The 19096-nt window shown below is 38.1% G+C and overlaps 1 protein-coding gene across 4 annotated transcripts in view; it reads left to right on the forward strand.

The window, feature by feature from the left end:
• Nucleotides 1-11574, forward strand: part of INTU (inturned planar cell polarity protein) — a 97367-nt gene extending 85793 nt beyond the window's left edge. For all 4 annotated transcript variants that reach the window (XM_015139184.3, XM_078002231.1, XM_001104977.5 and 1 more), the window contains exons 13-16: nucleotides 1032-1129; nucleotides 5053-5242; nucleotides 8060-8217; nucleotides 10444-11574. In XM_015139184.3, the coding sequence (XP_014994670.1) occupies nucleotides 1032-1129; nucleotides 5053-5242; nucleotides 8060-8217; nucleotides 10444-10555 (558 nt within the window). In that variant the 3' untranslated portion in view covers nucleotides 10556-11574. The remainder of the gene's footprint in view (nucleotides 1-1031; nucleotides 1130-5052; nucleotides 5243-8059; nucleotides 8218-10443) is intronic.
• The last annotated feature ends 7522 nt before the right edge of the window (nucleotides 11575-19096 follow it).

Below are 19096 nucleotides of genomic sequence, written 5' to 3' on the forward strand. Positions count from 1 at the left end.
ATCTCTTTCCTAGAGCATCCAAGCTGTGGGGCCTGTTGGGGGCTGATCTGACTAAATAGCCAATGAAATGTTCAGCAAAGAGAATCAGAACCCTAAATGTGTGTATGTGTGTGTTTATGTGTCTGTGTATGTGTGTATTATCCTATTTTTATAGATTTTAAAATCTGAGCCTTTGTAATACTTAAAGATTTTAAAGTTGACTCTAAAGAGGGTGTTCATTTTTCAGATCATTTTTCCTGATTTTTTCCCATGAAAATACCATAAAATATCCAAATGATTATCAAAACATTCATCCTGGGAGGCTTTGTACTTATTCTAGTGATGCTGTCATCTTTCAAAACACTTTTGAAACTTGTCATTTGGGTAGATGGAGGTGATACCAGATGAGGAGTCTGAGAAGGAGCACAAATAAAATATGAGATGCTAGTAGCATGGCATAAATAACCAGATGCAATCTCCTCATACCAAACAATAGAATACTTTTGGACCCCTAAGTGGGGTGTATTTGGAAGTACTCACATCAGTACCATACCTGTTATCCCAGTTGATGAAATTGGTAGGAAATAGTCTAAAAGGATTTGGACAGACTAAAGAATTACCAAACCATGAATAGCTCCTAAGAGAAACTGAGTTAACCTTTAAGATTCAGCCATTCAACAAATGTTGATTGAATACCTACTAAGTGCCAAGGGCCATACTACACAAAGGAGATACAGAGATGAGTAAGACACTGCCCCTGACTTTGAGGAGTGCAGAGTCTAGAAAGGGAGACAAGTATGCATACATACAAACTTGGTAATGGCTCTGGTAGGAGGTTTTCAGGGAACACCATCATGCCCTCCCAGGACATGACCCTGGGATCCCTGTCAGCCATGGATAAGCCAAGAGGTACAAGTTAGCATCAAAAATACTTAAAAGAAGCATTGCAAGTGGTAAGTAGTTCTCTTAGAAGGATGTTTAATTTTTAAATTGTTTCTGCTATATGATTCCAATCTTAGATATAAACCAATCTACTTAACTGTATTTTTCAGGTCACTAAAAAGAAGTCTACTCTTCCAAATCCATTTCATTTGGGAAACTTGAAAAAGGACCTTCCAGAAACAGAATTAGAAATATATAATACAGTGAAGTAAGAAACTTTCTTCTTCTTATTCACTTAAACTCTTTCAGGAAGTTTCACAGTGAGAAAGTACAATTCTATAACATGTATTTTACTCAATAAATGTAATTTTGATATATCTTACATATTAAAGGTAAGATCTGTGGTATTTCCTTAATATTTCATTACACATTTAGGAAAATTACCATATTAGTATTGTAAGAGAGAAAAAACACACAAAGTAATATTTCCTTTTTTTTTTTTTTTTTGAGACGAAGTCTTGCTCTGTCGCCCAGGCTGGAGTGCAGTGGCGCGATCTCGGCTCACTGCAAGCTCCACCTCCTGGGTTTCCGCCATTTCTCCTGCCTCAGTCTCCCGAGTAGCTGGGAGAATACAGGTGCCCGCCACCACGCCCGGCTAATTTTTTGTATCTTTAGTAGAGACAGGGTTTCACCATGTTAGCCAGGATAGTCTCGATCTCCTGACCTTGTGATCCGCCAGCCTCGGCCTCCCAAAGTGCTGGGACTGCGGGCGTGAGCCACCATGCCTGGCCACAAAGTAATATTTCAAAATGTGTAAGTCCCCCTTTATCTCTCCACAGGTAACCTCTCTTTTGTATATTTAATATAATTTTTAAATTAGAGTTTACTATTTTTTGGAGTGTTTGGTGGATGCAGTGGTGTGCTGTCCAGTTACACCTTAGCTCAGGGTATTCCTTCCCAACACTTGAGAATGGTGGCTGCTAATGCCTCACAGATCCCTAGCCTTGTCACTCCCCTGGCTGTGTCCTACTTGGAAACTTGTTGACTCAGCTAAGGTTACACTCCTCCCTGGGAGGAGCCCACTTCTAATGACTAATAAATAAGTGAGTACAAAGGCTTGGCCCCTTGCCTAAATTGAAGACAACTCTGAAAGGCCAGCCAAGCTTCACAGTACCCAGTAGTATCGGCTGAGACTTGTTGCCACTGCAGGACAGTTCATCTTCTCCCTCTGCTCAGTTCTGCTGAGTCACTCCACCCCATAGCTGTTTTTCCCAAGAGTACTTCCTAATAAGTTTCCTCCCGGTATATCTCGCTCTCAGAGTTTGGGAACCAGGGAACTGGTCCCTTAACACTCTCTTTAGAAAGTAGGTATAATTTCAAACTTGCATCAAGTAGGGAATTCTGAGGTAAAAGAAACTGAGTGAGGAGAGAATATTTAGCAACTTAAACTGTCTGTAATTATTATAATATGAAATGTTATATATTCACTTCTTATGCACTTATGTGGTGACACGCAGGTCCGCCTGCGCCTTGGCAGGTATTTATGACATCATGTGTGGGATCAACTAGTGTAATAAACTCAATTGCTTACTTTTATTTGAACAACTAGACACATACTAATAGAATTCACACACACACATACACACAGTACAGAGCTACCACATTCTTAACTACTGAAACACTTTACAATAAGTTCAAATGTATGTGTTACAAAGTTGTTAGGAAATTCTTTTTTTCTTAAGTCAAGACAAAAAGTAACTTGTCTGCATAAAATAATATATCAGAAATCTGATGCGTTAAAATTTAGTATTTAATGCCTCCAAATATAAATGTTTAATTTTTGATAGTTAAACATGATTTTAAGACAAATAAATTGGAACCAAACCTTTTATGGAACCCAAAAGTACCCTCACAAAACTCTAGTCTTCCATTTAACAAAAACTATTGCTCAGAAATTTTATTAACTCCATATCAGAATTTTTAAAATATGTATGTTATATTGGCATTGTCTCTAGTAAAAGGAGACACTTTCTCTCAACAATGTTTTAAACATAAATTCACATGTGGTGTAAATCATAGGCTCTCCTATTTTAAAAGGTGCCAAAGATGTGTGTTTATTCTCATTATTGATATGCAAAGGTGTTTTTATACGATGCAGTTCATTTTAAAAGCATGATATAAAACAGGATGTAATATATTATTCTAACCTATATGCACCTATCTTTGTAAAATAAAATATATATAATATATTGAAAATAACATAAACAAAACATCTCATTCAGTAACTAAGTCCTACCCATTCTGCATTCCAGTAGTTCTTGAATCCATTCACCCCCCGTATTGACACTGCCCTAGTTTAGGCTCCCATTTTCTTTCACCTGGTTTTATTGCAACAGCTTCCCAACTCCTGGCCTACCCTAAACCCATTCTCTACTGCACGAGTGACCTTTCTGAAGACTAAATCTGATTTTATCTGCTTTTTTGTACAAATCTTTTGTCTTCCTACTGGGTAATTGCTTATTTGGTGATTTTTAAAACTTTTAGTTAATATATACTGAGTGAGTTTATGGTTTCAAGAGCTAAACCTGCTTATTGTATTGTGGTTTATTTTTTAAAGAACAATGTAAAAGATAACAAAAATGTTAATTCTGACCCCCCCCAAAAGAAACTTATTTTGTAAAGAATAATGTTGTAAGTTATTTTGTAAAGAATAATTTTTGTTCTGTACTTTTTTTAACCTGAAGATCTCCAGATTAAAATGTATGTTTTAAATTATTTTCCTTTTAAAATAATCATAATTCCTTTCATCTTATTTAAGTTTTTATTTCTGGAAAGGTGGTCAGCCACCAGTTGTTAATGAGCCAGCTACCCTGTGGAAACGTGAAAGACGAATTTGTAAATTATTTCCTTCCCTCCCTATCCCTGGTCTCAAAAGAGTTCCAAAGCCATAAATCGATGATAAGAAGTTTATTGGGATCATGCTGTCTGATGAACTGTTTAACAATAATTTAATCTGCATGGATGAGCTAGGCAGTATCTAGGCTAAGAGCTGAAATATGCCTTTTTCTTGTCTCTATGCTATGGCTGGAAAAAAAAAATCAACTGATGATATTTTTTAGTATAGACAGCCTTTTACCATAGAAGGATTAAAATGGGGCAGCTTGAGTATTTGAGATGCAGGAGGGGAATTGCTGTAATCAGAAGTCAGCCCCGGAGAGGAAAAAGCACGGTTTTACAGAACAAGCTTCAGAGTCAGCTAAAATCTGCCATTTGGCTATGCGACCTCTCAAGCACGTTAATCCAAGTCCTCTGACCATTGATTTTCTCATGGCTAAAATGAGGATAGTAATGGATGTTATCTTGCAATATCATTATGAGAATTAAGACTAAGGTATTTTAAAACACCTACCCTGGTATATAGAGGGCATTCACTATACGTTAACTATTATTATTATTTCGTTGTTGCTATTACTATTGTTCTTTTGCTTATCTTACTACTGGTAGAAATTAACAGTATTTATAGGTTCTGCTGGCCTGTTTGAGACTAAACCAGGGAGGAAAGATGGGGAAGAAAGTAAAAAATGATTAAGAGAACATAGGAAAGAAAGAAGATAGTAATAATGAGAAGTGGTAGAATACTACCACGAATTGTCATGGTATTATAGAATATTAATCAAATTTTTCAGGTTGTAATAATAATTTGATTTTTCTTCAGGAACATCAGTTTGACTATCATGGTAAAATACTTTAATGCTACTAACTTAAATGTATTTAGTTTGTTGGAAGGTATTTTTATATGTGGTCTACCCTAGAGTGATATCTTGTTTATGGCTTATAGCTATCTGGTTCAGACACGAGCTGAATTATTTAATACCAACCATGGAAAAAGAGGCAGTTAGCCAATTTGGGTTGTTTAGCAAAGGAGTGATTAAGTTACTTGCAAATGAATTGATATTTACTTATCCTTGCATAACATGTAGTATTTGCCTCCATTAAGGGAATGAATAACCCTAGCTTGTACTTCAGTTAAGGATGAAGAGGGAATTAAATGTTTAGCCCAGTTTCCCATCCCTAATTATACTACTAATATTATATTGTAGATAAAAGCTTGTAAGAAGTCTACTAAATTCAAAATGAACCAATATTTCAAAATTTACTAAAATTTCTTTTTTCTTATTTTTTCTTTTTAAGACTGACATCTGGTCCTGAGAACACACTTTTCCATTATGTTGCCTTAGAAACAGTGCAAGGAATCTTTATTACTCCTACCCTTGAAGAGGTGGCGCAGCTAAGTGGCTCTATCCACCCTCAGCTAATAAAGAATTTCCATCAGTGTTGTCTCTCCATTCGTGCAGTTTTCCAACAGACACTGGTTGAAGAGGTAGGGCACTGCTATAAATACAGTTTTCCGCCAGTTTAATTTCCAGATCTCTAAGCATTCTGTTCTGTAATCAACATGCCCAGCATTGTTTTCATTTAATTAAGTTTTTTTAAATAGTCACTCAATCTAACTTGGGTGCCAAAACATTTATACTCACAGTACTTCAAGGTTTTATTTCATACTGAATTTGATGTCTTGGGTTACTATTTCAGGAAGTGGTAGACCTGTGTTTTCTACAGCAAAGCACAATACAGTCATTTGTAATGTAAATTAACCTTCCACATTTCATATCTGTGACTCAACCATTACTTGGGTAATAATATCTACCAATTGGTTCCTAAAATAACTTTGATAATTCTTTAAGTATTTAGCCAACAGTATAAGGTATTTTGGAATATAATGGGTTAAGGCAGAGGTCCCCAACCCCCGGGCCACATACCAGTAGCTGTCTGTGGCCTATTAGGAACCAGGCTGCACAGCAGGAGGTGAGTGGTGGGCCAGGGAGTCTTACCGCCTGAGCTCTGCCTCCTGTCAGATCAGCAGCGCGTAGGAGTGCAAACCCTATTATTGTGAACTGTGCATGTGAGGGATCTAGATTGTACACTTATGAGAATCTAATGCCTGATGATCCGAGGTAGAACAGTTTCATCTTGAAACGATCCCTCCCCCAGAAATTGGTCTCCAATGCCAAAAAGATTGGGGACCGCTGGGTTAAGATATAGCTATAGACACAAGACTAATGCAAATTTTTTGGCATTTGGTTGGTTGATTGCTTGCTTGCTTTTCTATCCAGGATGAAGTTTCATTGAATGTTGTCATCTGTTGAATAAATAATAATGCTGTATACAATTACAATATCAGATCGTTTAAATGGCTGGAAAAGATAGGTGTTGATTTCTTGAAAAGGATAAAACATATAGAGGTTTACTTGGGACATTATACAGCCAAAAAACCTCTCTGAAAATGATTGTAATGTATATAGCAATACATGTGTTAAGGATGCCAAATTTGTGAAGAACTTGGGTTTAAAAGTGGAAGAACATTGGACAAGGAATAAGGAATCCCGGACTGAACCTCACCTCCTCCTGTTTCCTTAGCTATGAAGCTAGTGGGATAGATTTTATCTTCTCTCCAGGCTCATTCAGCAGTAAAATTTTATGTCTTATAGGATTTTTTCTTTGAGTCCTCAGAAATTGTTATTCTGTAGAAATACTGTGTTTGACCATATATTCCTATATGCTTTGGGTTCTTATGCTCCTATTTTCCTTTTTAACATAACTGATAAATGTTATAAAGGAATATTTCATTTACTTATTTGATAATATTTAGTAATATAAATTAGTTTTCCCTATCTTATTTAAACATTGAGGTACCTACTCTGCACCAGACACTATTCTAGGAGCTTGGGATACAACAGTGGACAAAACAAAGTTTCTTCCTTCATGAAGCCTATTTGCTAATGGAGGAAAGAAAAGAATTAGAAAATAGTATGCTAAGAAGAACCAGTGTCAAGCAAAATAATAGAACATGGTAAGGATGAGAGGTAGGAGTGACTATTTTGAAAGGTCTCTGATCATGTCAAGTGATACTTGAACAGAGACCTGAATGAAGTAAGGGAGCAAGCCATGTGGCTCTCTCGGGGCAGAGCTTCCAGCAAGGGGAACAGCAAATGCAAAGCTGCAGAGCATTACTGCCTGAGCTCCGCCTCCTGTAAGGTCAGCTGTGGCATTAGATTCTTATAGGAGTGCAAACCCTACTGTGAACTGTCCATGCAAGGGATCTAGTTGCCCAGTTCTTACGCGATTCTAATGCCTGATGATCTGAGGTGGAACAGTTTCATCCCGAAATCATCCCCTAGGGGCTGGGAGAGTGCTGGAGCAGACTGAGAAGAGAGTGGAGGAAGAGATCACAAAGGTAGCAGGGCCAGCTTATGCATGGCCAGGTAGACTATGATAAGGACTTTAGGCTTTGTTCCGAAAGAGATGATACATTCTTGAACAGTTCTGCCCAAAGAAGGGACATGATCCATAATTTTTTTTAAAGAATCACTCAGGCTACTGTGGGTAGAACAGGAAACAGAATAGCAAGGGTGGAGGCAGGGACCAGTTAGGAGGCTTTCAAAATTCTGAAAGCAAGAAATGATTATAGCTTCTGGATTCTGGATATATTTTGGAGGGCAAACCAAGAGAATTTGTTGAAGGATTAGATAAAAGCTACGAAGGAAAGAAAAGGATCAAGAATCACTCCACTGTTTGGCCTGAAACTTATAAGAAGTCTTTATAGTCCAAATGAGTCATTGTTTTGCTAATGCTTTTAATCAGTATGAAATTTAGAGATTATGGGTCAAAGGAAGACAAAATGCTGCTTTAAATATATATTTTTTCAATTTATTACAGAATTATCTGCTCATTTAGAACATATTTATTAAGCACCTACTATGAACCAGGCACTGCTGGTTTTAAAACACACAAAGATTGTATATTGTCTGTGCCCTGGGGAAAAAAGTTTATAATTTTCTATCTTCCACTGTGGAAGACAGGTCTATAAACTGCTAATATAATATAATGCACATACTAATAACATAGGGCTGTGAACAAAGTGTTCCCTAGAAAAGTCAAGGGACACTTTATCCATGAAGCCTCCTTTAGGATATGGTATTTAAATATTGAGGAAGAGTAGAAATTTTCCTGCAGATAAGAAGAATGTCATTGCAGGCACTTAAGTATTTGGATCAGCCAATTCAAATTAATCTGTGAAAACATTTTAAAGTAACACTAGTAATACCAGTTAATACTAACAATACTTATTAATTTACAGAAAAAGCAAGGACTAAATAGTAGAGACCGTTCAGATTCCGCAAAGTCGGTGTCTTCTCTTAACCCTGTTAAAGAACATGGTGTGTTGTTTGAATGTTCACCTGGAAACTGGACTGATCAGAAAAAAGCACCACCAGTTATGGCCTACTGGGTAGTAGGGTAAGTGGGAAAAAAAGTATTTGAAAGTAAAGTGTTAGAAAAGTGAAAGAAAATTGATAAAGGAGATTAACATTTTAAAATGTAGGCACGGAATTTTTAATCTAGCTATAATATTTTAATATATTTTATTTTATTTGCTAAGTATCTCTTTTAAATCCCTTCCAAGTATTTTTCTATTAAAAATTACCTTACAAAATTAAATTTTAGTAATACACTGAAAGAATAATTCCACAGTTTTTCTCCTCTTCCCTTTTTCCCCTGCTTCGTTCATTTCTTCCTCCTCTCTCCTTTCTTTCCCTCTTTCCATCCTTTCCCTTTTCTTCCCTTCCCCTCTCTCTGCCCTGTGCCACAAGACCATGCCCAATCAGGACCCTGCCCACCTTTGTTTCCATCTCCTGTCTTCCTTCCTCTTCTGTCTGCTGTGCACCAGCTGCATGAGTACCAATCAAATCTTGTTTCTGCTGTTCCTTCTGCGTGGGATATTCTATCCCTTGACCTTTGCACTTCTGCATCCTTGGTATTCAGACCAGTGCTAACAGGTAGGTCATCTTGTCAGAGAGGATCCATGATCTCTTTCCCTCATCAAAGTGGCTACTCAGTTATTCTCTATATCACTCTTTTATTGTTTATTTTCTTGTCCTTCTCCACCTCCCACCCTCATTACAGTGGCAGCTTCATGAGGTCAGGAATTGTATCTGTCTTGTCCACCACTGGCACCTGCAACAGTACCTGGCACATAATATAGTCACTTGATAAATATGTGATGGTTGAGTAGGTGAGACTGTGCCTGGCAAAATGTGGAACTGGTGGTGGGGTTGGTGGTCAGTGGGCGGTATGGCAAACACAGAGACATAGTCATTGCCTCTACGGGCCTTATATCTAGCAAAAGAATTATGAAATATGCTCAAATATCTATATATTTATATATCTATATTATATAGATATAGAGAGAAATCCTATATATGTGTGTGTTGTATATACATATATGTAAAATGAATTAGGTGATACAACCAAATGCTATAGGAATTCTGAGGAGGGGGCAAAATCTAATGAACAAAGACCCAAACAATGGAAATTATACAGCACAGCAGTGAGCAGACTGGTTTGCCAGGATGGTAGAGGAATGACATATACAAAGATTAAGTGAAAGATGAAGTTGGGAACCTAAGTTAGGACCACTGCAGAAGCTTCTTTGAGTTGGAGTAAAGGTTGGTGGAGGAAAGGGCACAGAATTAGTTGGGAGTAGGGGTAGTGGACATGTACCAGGTAGTATTAAGCTGTATGATACACACTTTACAGACATTATCCAAAGCAGAAATTCCCATATGCTGGTCCATGGGATTTAGAATCACCTGGGTCACTTGTTAAAATCTGAGATGCCTGGGCCCCAGATCTACTAAATCAAAATCTATGAGAGTGGGAATCTGTATTTTTAGTAAGCTCCCTTGTGATTATCATATGAACCAGGCTTGGGAACATCAGTGTAAGCTTAATTCCATGTAGTTGTACTACTGGAAGATTAAACTGGGAGCAGCCAATGGAATGATGTGCATATGAGAGAGACTAGAAATGAGAAGACCAGTTAGGCACACATGTAGCTGTTCAGTGGAGTGTTAACTACGTTCATGACTATAGGAATAGAAAGAATCAAAAGATATTGAATTATGATAATGCAGATTTATGCAGAACAGAAATTTAAGAAAATCAGGCAGAATTATCTCCAGTTTAAATAGATCAGTTTATATAAATTAGTATTGATTAAATAGATTCAAATTTTGACTCTTTAAGAAAATCAAATAAAATTTCAATGTTAATTCCAATTCAGTTCTGTTTGCCAAAAAAAGCTACCATATATTTAATGTTTTAATAAAAATTAAATGTTAGAAAGTAAAGAACAATAAAATATTTAATAACTATTGTGCCTATGATGCTAGTGCTATTGCCTTTATTGTAATAACTAGATTTACTATTTAAAAACTTGGTGGTATTGTAATACATATTGATAAAATAGGATTATTACACTCCAGAGCAATAAAAACTAATTGTCCTAAGGCATATATTATTTATTTAGAAATAAATCTAGCTGCTTTCTCCCTAGTATAGATTTAGATTTGTGGATTTTAAATTTACTACTGATACTTTCAGAAACAAAAAATAAATTGGACAGAGTTTTTGTTGTTGTTGTTGTTTTAATTTCTGAAATGAGTGTGTTCTTTTCTTCTGCAGGAGACTTTTTCTTCATCCAAAACCTCAAGAACTTTATGTCTGTTTTCATGACTCAGTCACAGAAATTGCCATTGAAATAGCTTTTAAATTGTTCTTTGGGTTAACCTTGTAGCCATGCTTTCTTGATGTGTAGAAATACATGCATAGAGGATTAAACACTGTCAGAATTGCTGAAATCAATACAAAAAGAGTTAAAATTTAGTTTCTTTTTACTTTTCAATATTGAACATAGTATTGTTAAATATTGATATGAAATGCTGTTGGATTTGGTATGTTAAATCTTAATGTAATATTGTAAGACTTTTGAGAATATACTTGATCAAAATGTGAAAGAAGGGATTGTTAACTTATTGCTATTTTGATATATAATGTTAATTTATTGACTAGTTTGAAATAATGTGAAGTTTTTCATATAAGATTAATATAGGAAATGTTTACTCCTGAAAACTATCCAATTTGTTTATTTTTCTCAAAATTCATACTGATATCTGGTGAAACAATTATGATTGGGAGGAGGTGACCAGGTGCTGTAGCTAAGTAGTGCTATGACCATGAGCAAGTTTTTGTACCTCTCTAAGCTCAGAGTTTTCATGTAAAATGAGATGATTGCATTGAGGTTTCAAAAGTTCCTCTTAAGTAAAATGTGCTTTTATTTTGTTTTAGTTTTAGTTTTAGTTTTAGTTCTGGTACATGTGCAGGATGTGCTGGTTTGTTACATAGGTAAACATGTGCCATGTCGGTTTGCTCCACCTATCAACCTGTCACCTAGGTATTAAGCCTAGCATGCATTAGCTATTTTCCCTAATACTCTCCCTACCCCCACAATAGGCCCCGGTGTGTATGGTTCCCCTCCCTTTGTCCATGTGTTCTCATGGTGAGCTCCCACTTACAAGTGAGAACCTACATTGTTTGGTTTTCTGTTCCTGCGTTAGTTTGCTGAGGATAATGGCTTCCCGCTTCATCCATGTCCCTGCAAAGGACATGATCTCATTCCCTTTTGTGGCTGCATAGTATTCCATGGTGTATATGTACCACATTTGCTTTATCCAGTCTATTGCTGATGGGCATTTGGGTTGATTCCATGTCTTTGCTACTGTAAATAGTGCTGTAATAAACATACATGTACATGTATCTTTATAGTAGAATGATTTATATTCCTTTGGGTAATGGGATTGCTGGGTCAAATGGCATTTCTGGTTCTAGATCTTTGAAGAAGCACCACACTGTCTTCCACAATGGTTGAACTAATTTACATTCCCAACAGTGTAAAAGCATTCCTATTTCCCCACAACCTTGCCAGCATCTGTTATTTCTTGACTTTTTAATAATGGCCACTCTGACTGGTGTGAGATGGTATCTCATTGTGGTTTCGATTTGCATTTCTCTAACAATCCGTGATATTGTGCTTTTTTTTCATATGTTTGTTGGCTGCATGAATGTCGTCTTTTGGGAAGTGTCTGTTCATGTCCTTTGCCCAGTTTTTAATGTGGTTGTTTTTTTTTTTTTTCTTGTAAATTTGTTTGAGTTCCTTATAGATTCTGAATATCAGATCATTGTCGGATGGATAGATTGCCAAAATTTTCTCCCACTCTGTAGGTTGCCTGTTCACTCTGATGATAGTTTCTTTTGCTATGCAGAAGGTCTTTAGTTTAACTAGATCCCATTTCTCAAGTTTTGCTTTTATTGCAATTGCTTTTGTGATTGCATCATGGAATCTTCGCCCATGCCTATGCCTTGAATGGTATTGCCTAGATTTTCTTCTAGGGATTTTATAGTTTTGGGCTTTACATTTAAGCCTTTATTCCATCTTGAGTTAATCTTTGTATAAGGTGTGACGAATGGGTCCAGTTTCTATTTTCTGCATATGGATAGCCAGTTCTCCCAGCGCCATTTATTAAATAAGGAGTCCTTTCCTCATTGCTTGTTTTTCTCAGGTTTGTTGAAGATCACATGGTTGTAGATGTGCAATCTTATTTCTGAGTTCTCTATTCTGTTCCATTGGTCTATGTGTCAGTTTTTGTACCAGTACCATGCTGTTTTGGTTATTGTAGCCTTACAGTACAGTTTGAAGTCTGGTAGTGTGATGCTTCCAGCTTGGTCTTTTGGCTTAGGATTGCCTTGGCTATACAGGCTCTTTTTTTTGATTCCATATGAATTTTAAAATAGTTTTTTTCTAATTCTGTGAAGAATAACAGTGGTAGTTTAATGGGAATAACATTGACTCTGTGAATTACTTTGGCCATACGGCTATTTTCATGATATTGATTCTTCCTGTCTATGAGTATGGAGTATTTTTCCATTTGTTTGTGTCCTCTCTGGTTTCCTTGAGCAGTGGTTTGTATTCTCCTTGAAGAGGTCCTTCACTTCCCTTGTTAGCTGTATTCCTAGGTATTTCATTCTCTTTGAAGCAGTTGTGAGTAAGAGTTCATTCATGATTTGGATCTCTGCTTGCCTGTTGGTATATAGGAATGCTGGTGACTTCTGCACAATGATTTTGTATCTTGACACTTTGCTGAAGTTGCTTATCAGCTTAAGAAGCTTTTGGGCTGAGACAGTGGGGTTTTCAAGATATAGGATAATGTCCTCTGCAAACAAAGATATTTTGACTTCCTCTCTTCCTGTTTGAATACCCTTTATTTCATTCTCTTGCCTGATTGCCCTAGCCAGAACTTCCAACACTATGTTGAATAGTGGTGAAAGAGGGCATCCTTGTCTTGTGCTGGTTTTCAAGGGGAATCCTTCCAGCTTTTGCCCATTCAGTATGATATTGGCTGTGCGTCTGTCATAAGTGGCTCTTATTATTTTGAAATATGTTCCTTCAATAACTAGTTTATTGAGAGTTTTTAACATGAAGGGATGTTGAATTTTATTGAAGGCCTTTTCTGCATCTATTGAGATAATCATGTGGTTTTTGTCTTTAGTTCTGTTTGTGTGATGAATTACGTTTATTGATTTGCATATGTTGAACCAGCCTCACATCCTGGGAATGAAGCCAACTTGATCGTGGTGGATAAGCTTTTTGATGGGTTGCTGGATTCAGTTTGCCAGTATTTTATTGAGAATTTTTGCATTGATGTTCATCAGGGATATTGGCCTGAAGTTTTCTTTTTTTGTTGTATCTCTGCCAGGTTTTGATATCAGGATGATGCTGGCCTCATAGAATGAGTTAGGGAGGAGTCCCTCCTTTTCAGTTATTTGTAATAGTTTCAGAAGAAGTGGTATCAGCTTCTCTTTGTATTTCTAGTAGAATTCAGCTATAGATCCTTCTGATCCTGGGCTTTTTTTTTTGGTTTGTAGGCTATTAATTACTGCCTCAATTTCAGGACTTTTTATTGGTCTATTCAGCGATTCAGCTTTTCCTGGTTCAGTCTTGGGAGGGTGTATGTGTCCAGAATTTATCCCTTTCTTCTAGATTTTCGAGTTTATTTGCACAGAGCTGTTATAGTATTCTCTGATGGTTGTTTATATTTCTGTGGGATCAGTGGTAATATCCCCTTCATCATTTTTTATTGTGTCTATTTGATTATTCTCTCTTCTTTATTAGTCTAGCTAATGGTCTATTTTGTTAATCTTTAAAAAAAAAAAAAAAACCATGCCCCTAGATTCATTTATTTTTTGAAGGGTTTTTCATGTCTCTAGCTCCTTCATTTCCACTCTGATCTTGGTTATTTCTTGTCTTCTGCTGGTTTTCGGGTTTGTTTGCTCTTGGTTCACCAGTTCTTTTAGTTGCGATACTAGGGTGTCGATTTGAGATCCTTCCAGCTTTTTGATGTGGGCATTTAGTGCTATAAATTTCCCTCTTAACAGTGCTTTAGCTGCACCCCAGAGATTCTGGTACATTATCTCTTTGTTTTCATTGGTTTCAAAGAACTTCTTGATTTCTCTCTTAATTTCATTATTTACCCAGGAGTCATTCAGGAGCAGGTGGTTCAATTTCCATGTAGTTGTGTGGTTTTGAGTGAGTTTCTTACTCTTGAGTTCCAATTTGATTGCACTGTGATCTGAGAGACTTTGTTATTATTTCAGTTCTTTTGCATTTGCTGAGGAGTGATTTACTTCTAACTGCATGATCAATTTTAGAGTAAGTGCCATGTGGCACCAAGAATAATGTATATTATGTTGTTTGGGGGTGGAGAGATCTGTAGATATTTATCAGGTCTCACTTGATCCAGAGCTGAGTTCAAGTCCTGAATATCTTTGTTCATTTTCTGTCTCGATGATCTAATATTGACAGTGGGGTATTAAAGTCTCCCACTATTATTGTGTGGAAATCTAAGTCTCTTTGTGGGTCTCTAAGAACTTGTGTTATGAATCTGGATGCTCCTATATTGGGTGCATATATATTTAGGATAGTTAGCTCTTCTTGTTGAATTGACCCCTTTACCAATATGTAATGCCTTTCTCTTTTTTTTAATCTTCATTGGTTTAAAGTCTTTGTCAGAAACAAGTATTGCAACCTCTCCTTTTTTCTGTTTTCCTTTTGCTTGGTAGATTTTTATCCATCCTTTTCAGTCTGTGTGTGTCCTTGCATGTGAAATGGGTCTCTTGAATACAGCACACTGATGGATTTTGACTGTTTATCCAGCTTTCCACTCTGCGTCTTTTATTTGGGGTATTTAGTGCATTTACATTTAAGGTTAATATTGTTATGTGTGAATTTTATTCTGACATCATGATACTAGTTGGTTATTTTGCTGACTTATTTATTTTTTTGCTTCATAGTGTTACTGATCTGTGTATTTCAGTGTGTTTTTTATAGTGGCTGATAACGGTTTTTCCTTTCCATATTTAGTGCTTTCTTCAGGAGCACCTGCATAGCAGGCCTGGTGGTGACAAATTCCCTCAGCATTTGCTTGTCTGAAAAAGATTTTATTTCTCCTTCACTTATGAAGCTTAGTGTAGCCAGATATGAAATTCTAGGCTGGAAATTCTTTTCTTTAAGAATATTGAAAATTGGCCCCCAACCTCTTCTAGCTTATAAGGTTTCTGCTGAGAGGTCTGCTGTTAGTCTGATGGGCTTCCCTTTATAAGTGACCTGGCCCTTCTCTCTGACTGCCCTTAACATGTTGGGCATGATGGATGATTGACATTCATCCATCTCAGCCTTAGCCCAGGTCTGTGCCCTTGCTGGAGACATGTTGCAATCTTTTGGAGAAGAGGCATTTTGACTTTCTGAGTTTTCCATATCTTTGCATTCTTTCTCATCTTCATGGGTTTATCTATCTTTGATGTTTGAGGCTGCTGACTTTTGGATGGGGTTTTTGTGGTGTCTTTTTTGTTGATGTTGTTGCACTCTGTTTTTCTTTTAGCAGTCAGACCCCTCTTCTATAGGGCTGCTGCAGTTTGCCTGGGGTCCACTCCAGCCCCTATTCGCCTGGGTCTCTCACATGCCTGGAGATATCACCAGTGGAGACTGTAGACCAGCAAAGATGGCAGCCTGCTTCTTCCTCTGGGATCTCTGTCCCAGAGGGGCACTGGCCTAATGCTAACCGGAAAGCTCCTGTATGAAGTGTCTGGAGACTCCTGTTGGGAGGTCTCAGTCAGGAGGAGCAGGGTCAGAGACCCACTTAAATAAGCAGTCTGTCTGCCCCTTGACAGGGCGGGTGTGCTACACTGAGGGGAATCCCCCTCATCTGGGCTGCCTTGACTCACCAGAGCCAGCAGGCAGAAAAGACTAAGATCACTGATCCACGATACTGCAGCCATCCCTCCTCCTAGGGGCTTCTCTCAGGGTTGTCAGTGTTTTGTCCATTAACCCCTGGCTGAGGATGCTGAGATTCTCACAGGGAAGCCCTGTCCAGTGAAGAGGAGTGAATCCGGGTCCCACCCCATCTCACCAGTGCCAGCAGCAAGGGAAACTGGCCAGTTGGAGCCACAGTGATGGTGGGCTTCCCTACCTCCTTCCCCCACCTCCTCCCCCACTTCCAGAACTCAATCTTCTTAGGCAGTTTCTAGCTGCCGGGGGAGGATTCCAAGCCAGTGGGTTTTAGCTTATGGAGTTCTGTGAGGACAAGGCTGCTTGGCTGCCTGGCTTCAGCCCCCTCCCCATGAGAGTGAACAGATCTCCTGTCTCACGGGAGTTCCCAGAACCAGAATATGCAAATACTCCGGTGTCTCAGTGCTTACTCAAAGTGGCTGCCCACCCAAGCACAGCTTTGTGCTTGGGACCCAAAGCTCTGGTAGCATGCACTCAGGAGGGGACCTCCTGATCTAAAGGTTGCAAGGATCTGTGGGAAAAGCCTGGTTTTCAGGAAGGGGAAGCAAAATCCTTTACCATCTCCCTTGGCTGGAGGAGGGAGTTGCCTTTGCCGTGTGCAGCTTCCAGATGGGGTCTTGCTCCACCCTGTTTTTGCTCACTCTCCGTGGGTCAGGCCAGCCACCTAGTCAGTCCCAATAAGAGAACTTTGGTACCTCAACTGAAGATGCAGAGTTCACTCACAGTTTTCTTCCTTCTCGGTGGGAGCTGCAGAGCAGCGCTGCCTCTCTCTGACCATCTTGGCTCTCTGTTCACTCTTTTTTTTTTTTTTTTTTTTTTTTTTTTTTTTTTGCTTCTTGCATATTGGTCACCTCCTAAATTAGCAATGTCCAAGTACTTATTCCTTATCAAATACTTTTCATTAATTTAACCCAGTACATACCTCACTGTGGGGAAGGGGGGGAAAGATGAAAATTAAACTTACTTTTTATTTATTTGATTCTCTTTAAGTTTCAGGTAAGCTCGATTTTGACTAAGATATATATACATGTATTTTTTTTAACTATTTGTCAACTTTCATTGTTTTTGTTTTTGTTAAAATATATTCAGCAGCTGGGCTTGGTGGCTCATGTCTGTGATCTCAACACTTTGGGAGGCTGAGGCAGGTGGATCACTTGAGTCCAGGAGTTCAAGACCAGCCTGGGCAACATAGCAAAAACTCTGTCTCTACAAAAAAATACAAAAATTAGCTGGGTGTGGTAGCACTCTCTTGTAACAGTCCCAGATACTTGGGAGGCTGAGGTGGGAGGATCACCTGACCTCAGTCGGTTGAGGCTGCAGTGAGTTATGATCATGCCACTGCACTCTAGCCTGGGCAACACAGTAAAACCCTGTCTCAAAAAAAAAAAAAAAAAAATCACATTCAAGTATATTACACATGCATTTTATATAATTCATGAATTTCAGGAAAGCTGCATGTAAATCTTTTTTTTAAACTAAATCATGTTAAAGACACTGAAAAAGTTAACTGAAATTCTATGGTGACTTCTTTTATAAAATACTAATTTTTGGCCGGGCGCGGTGGTGGCTCACACCTGTAATCCTAGCACTTTGGGAGGCCAAGGCAGGCGGATCATGAGGTCAGGAATTTGAGACCAGCCTGACCAACATGGTGAAACCCCATCTCTACAAAAAATACAAAAATTAGCTGGGCGTGGTGGTGCACACCTGTAATCTCAGCTACTTAGGAGGCTCAGGCAGGAGAATCGCTTGAACCCAGGAGGTGGAGGTTGCAGTGAGCCGAGATCACGCCACTGCACTTCTGCCTGGGGGACAGAGCGAGACTCCATCTCAAAAATATGTATATACTAATTTTTATCTTAGAAATATAGATCATTATGCATTGGGTTTTTTCAAAAGGGGGAACACTTTAGTGAACAATAGTTTACTTGACCTTTAGTTGGAAAAGAAAACTAATGGTGGATAATTTTCTGTGGCTATGAGAATTTGGTAGATTGAGAGAAAGGAAGAACATCAATACTGCATTTTTACTTGACATTTAACCTGTAGATCCTCCTAGAGGTTCGATGCCCCCAAGACATTCCAACACTGAGCTGTTTCTTCTTCAGGTCTTAAGCTCTGAAGACAAGCTATACCAGCACATCTAAAATCGGCCTCTCCATTTTTCTTAAACATGAGCTGTCCAGCTTAATCAAAACTAACTGCAAAACAGTGGGTGTACTGTTTGCAGTACAAATAGTGATTCATTTGGTCTTAAAAGAATCACTATTATCACTGTCATACTTTCAGAGATTTTCACCTAAGCATTTAAGTTGCAAACCACTACATATTTGTCCCATTAGTGACTAGTGGGCCTTAATTTTGGCATTCAAATTAGGGTAAAAAACCTTGGTTCTTGAAATGCTATAGAAAATAGATTGACGCCAGGCACAGTTGCTCACACCTGTAACCCTAGCACTTTCGGAGGCTGAGGCAGGCGGATCACTGGAGGTCAGGAGTTTGAGACCAGCCTGGTCAACATGGTGAAACCCAGTCTCTACTAAAAATACAAAAATACAAAAATAAAATAAAATAAAATAAAAGCCAGGCATGGTGGCAGGTGCCTGTAGTCCCAAGCTATGTGGGAGGCTGAGACAGGAGAATTACTTGAACCTGGGAGGTAAAGGCTACAGTGAGCCTAGCTCGTGCCACTGCCACTCCAGTCTGGGCAACAGAACAAGGCGCTGTTTAAAAAAAAAAAAAAAAAGCTTGAAATATCCTCCCCTTAAGATCACAATATTGTCACATGCTACCATTTGACCCACAACTGCTGTCTTAGGGCTGCTTGTTTACATATATATGTATTAAGACACTTTGGTCAAAACAATTTATTAAATGTCTTAAATTTCTGGAAATGTCCCTGAAAATACCATGAACTACTTCTAATACTGATAATTA

Source organism: Macaca mulatta, chromosome 5 (assembly GCF_049350105.2).
Source record: "Macaca mulatta isolate MMU2019108-1 chromosome 5, T2T-MMU8v2.0, whole genome shotgun sequence".
Classification (NCBI taxonomy): Eukaryota; Metazoa; Chordata; class Mammalia; order Primates; family Cercopithecidae; genus Macaca; species Macaca mulatta.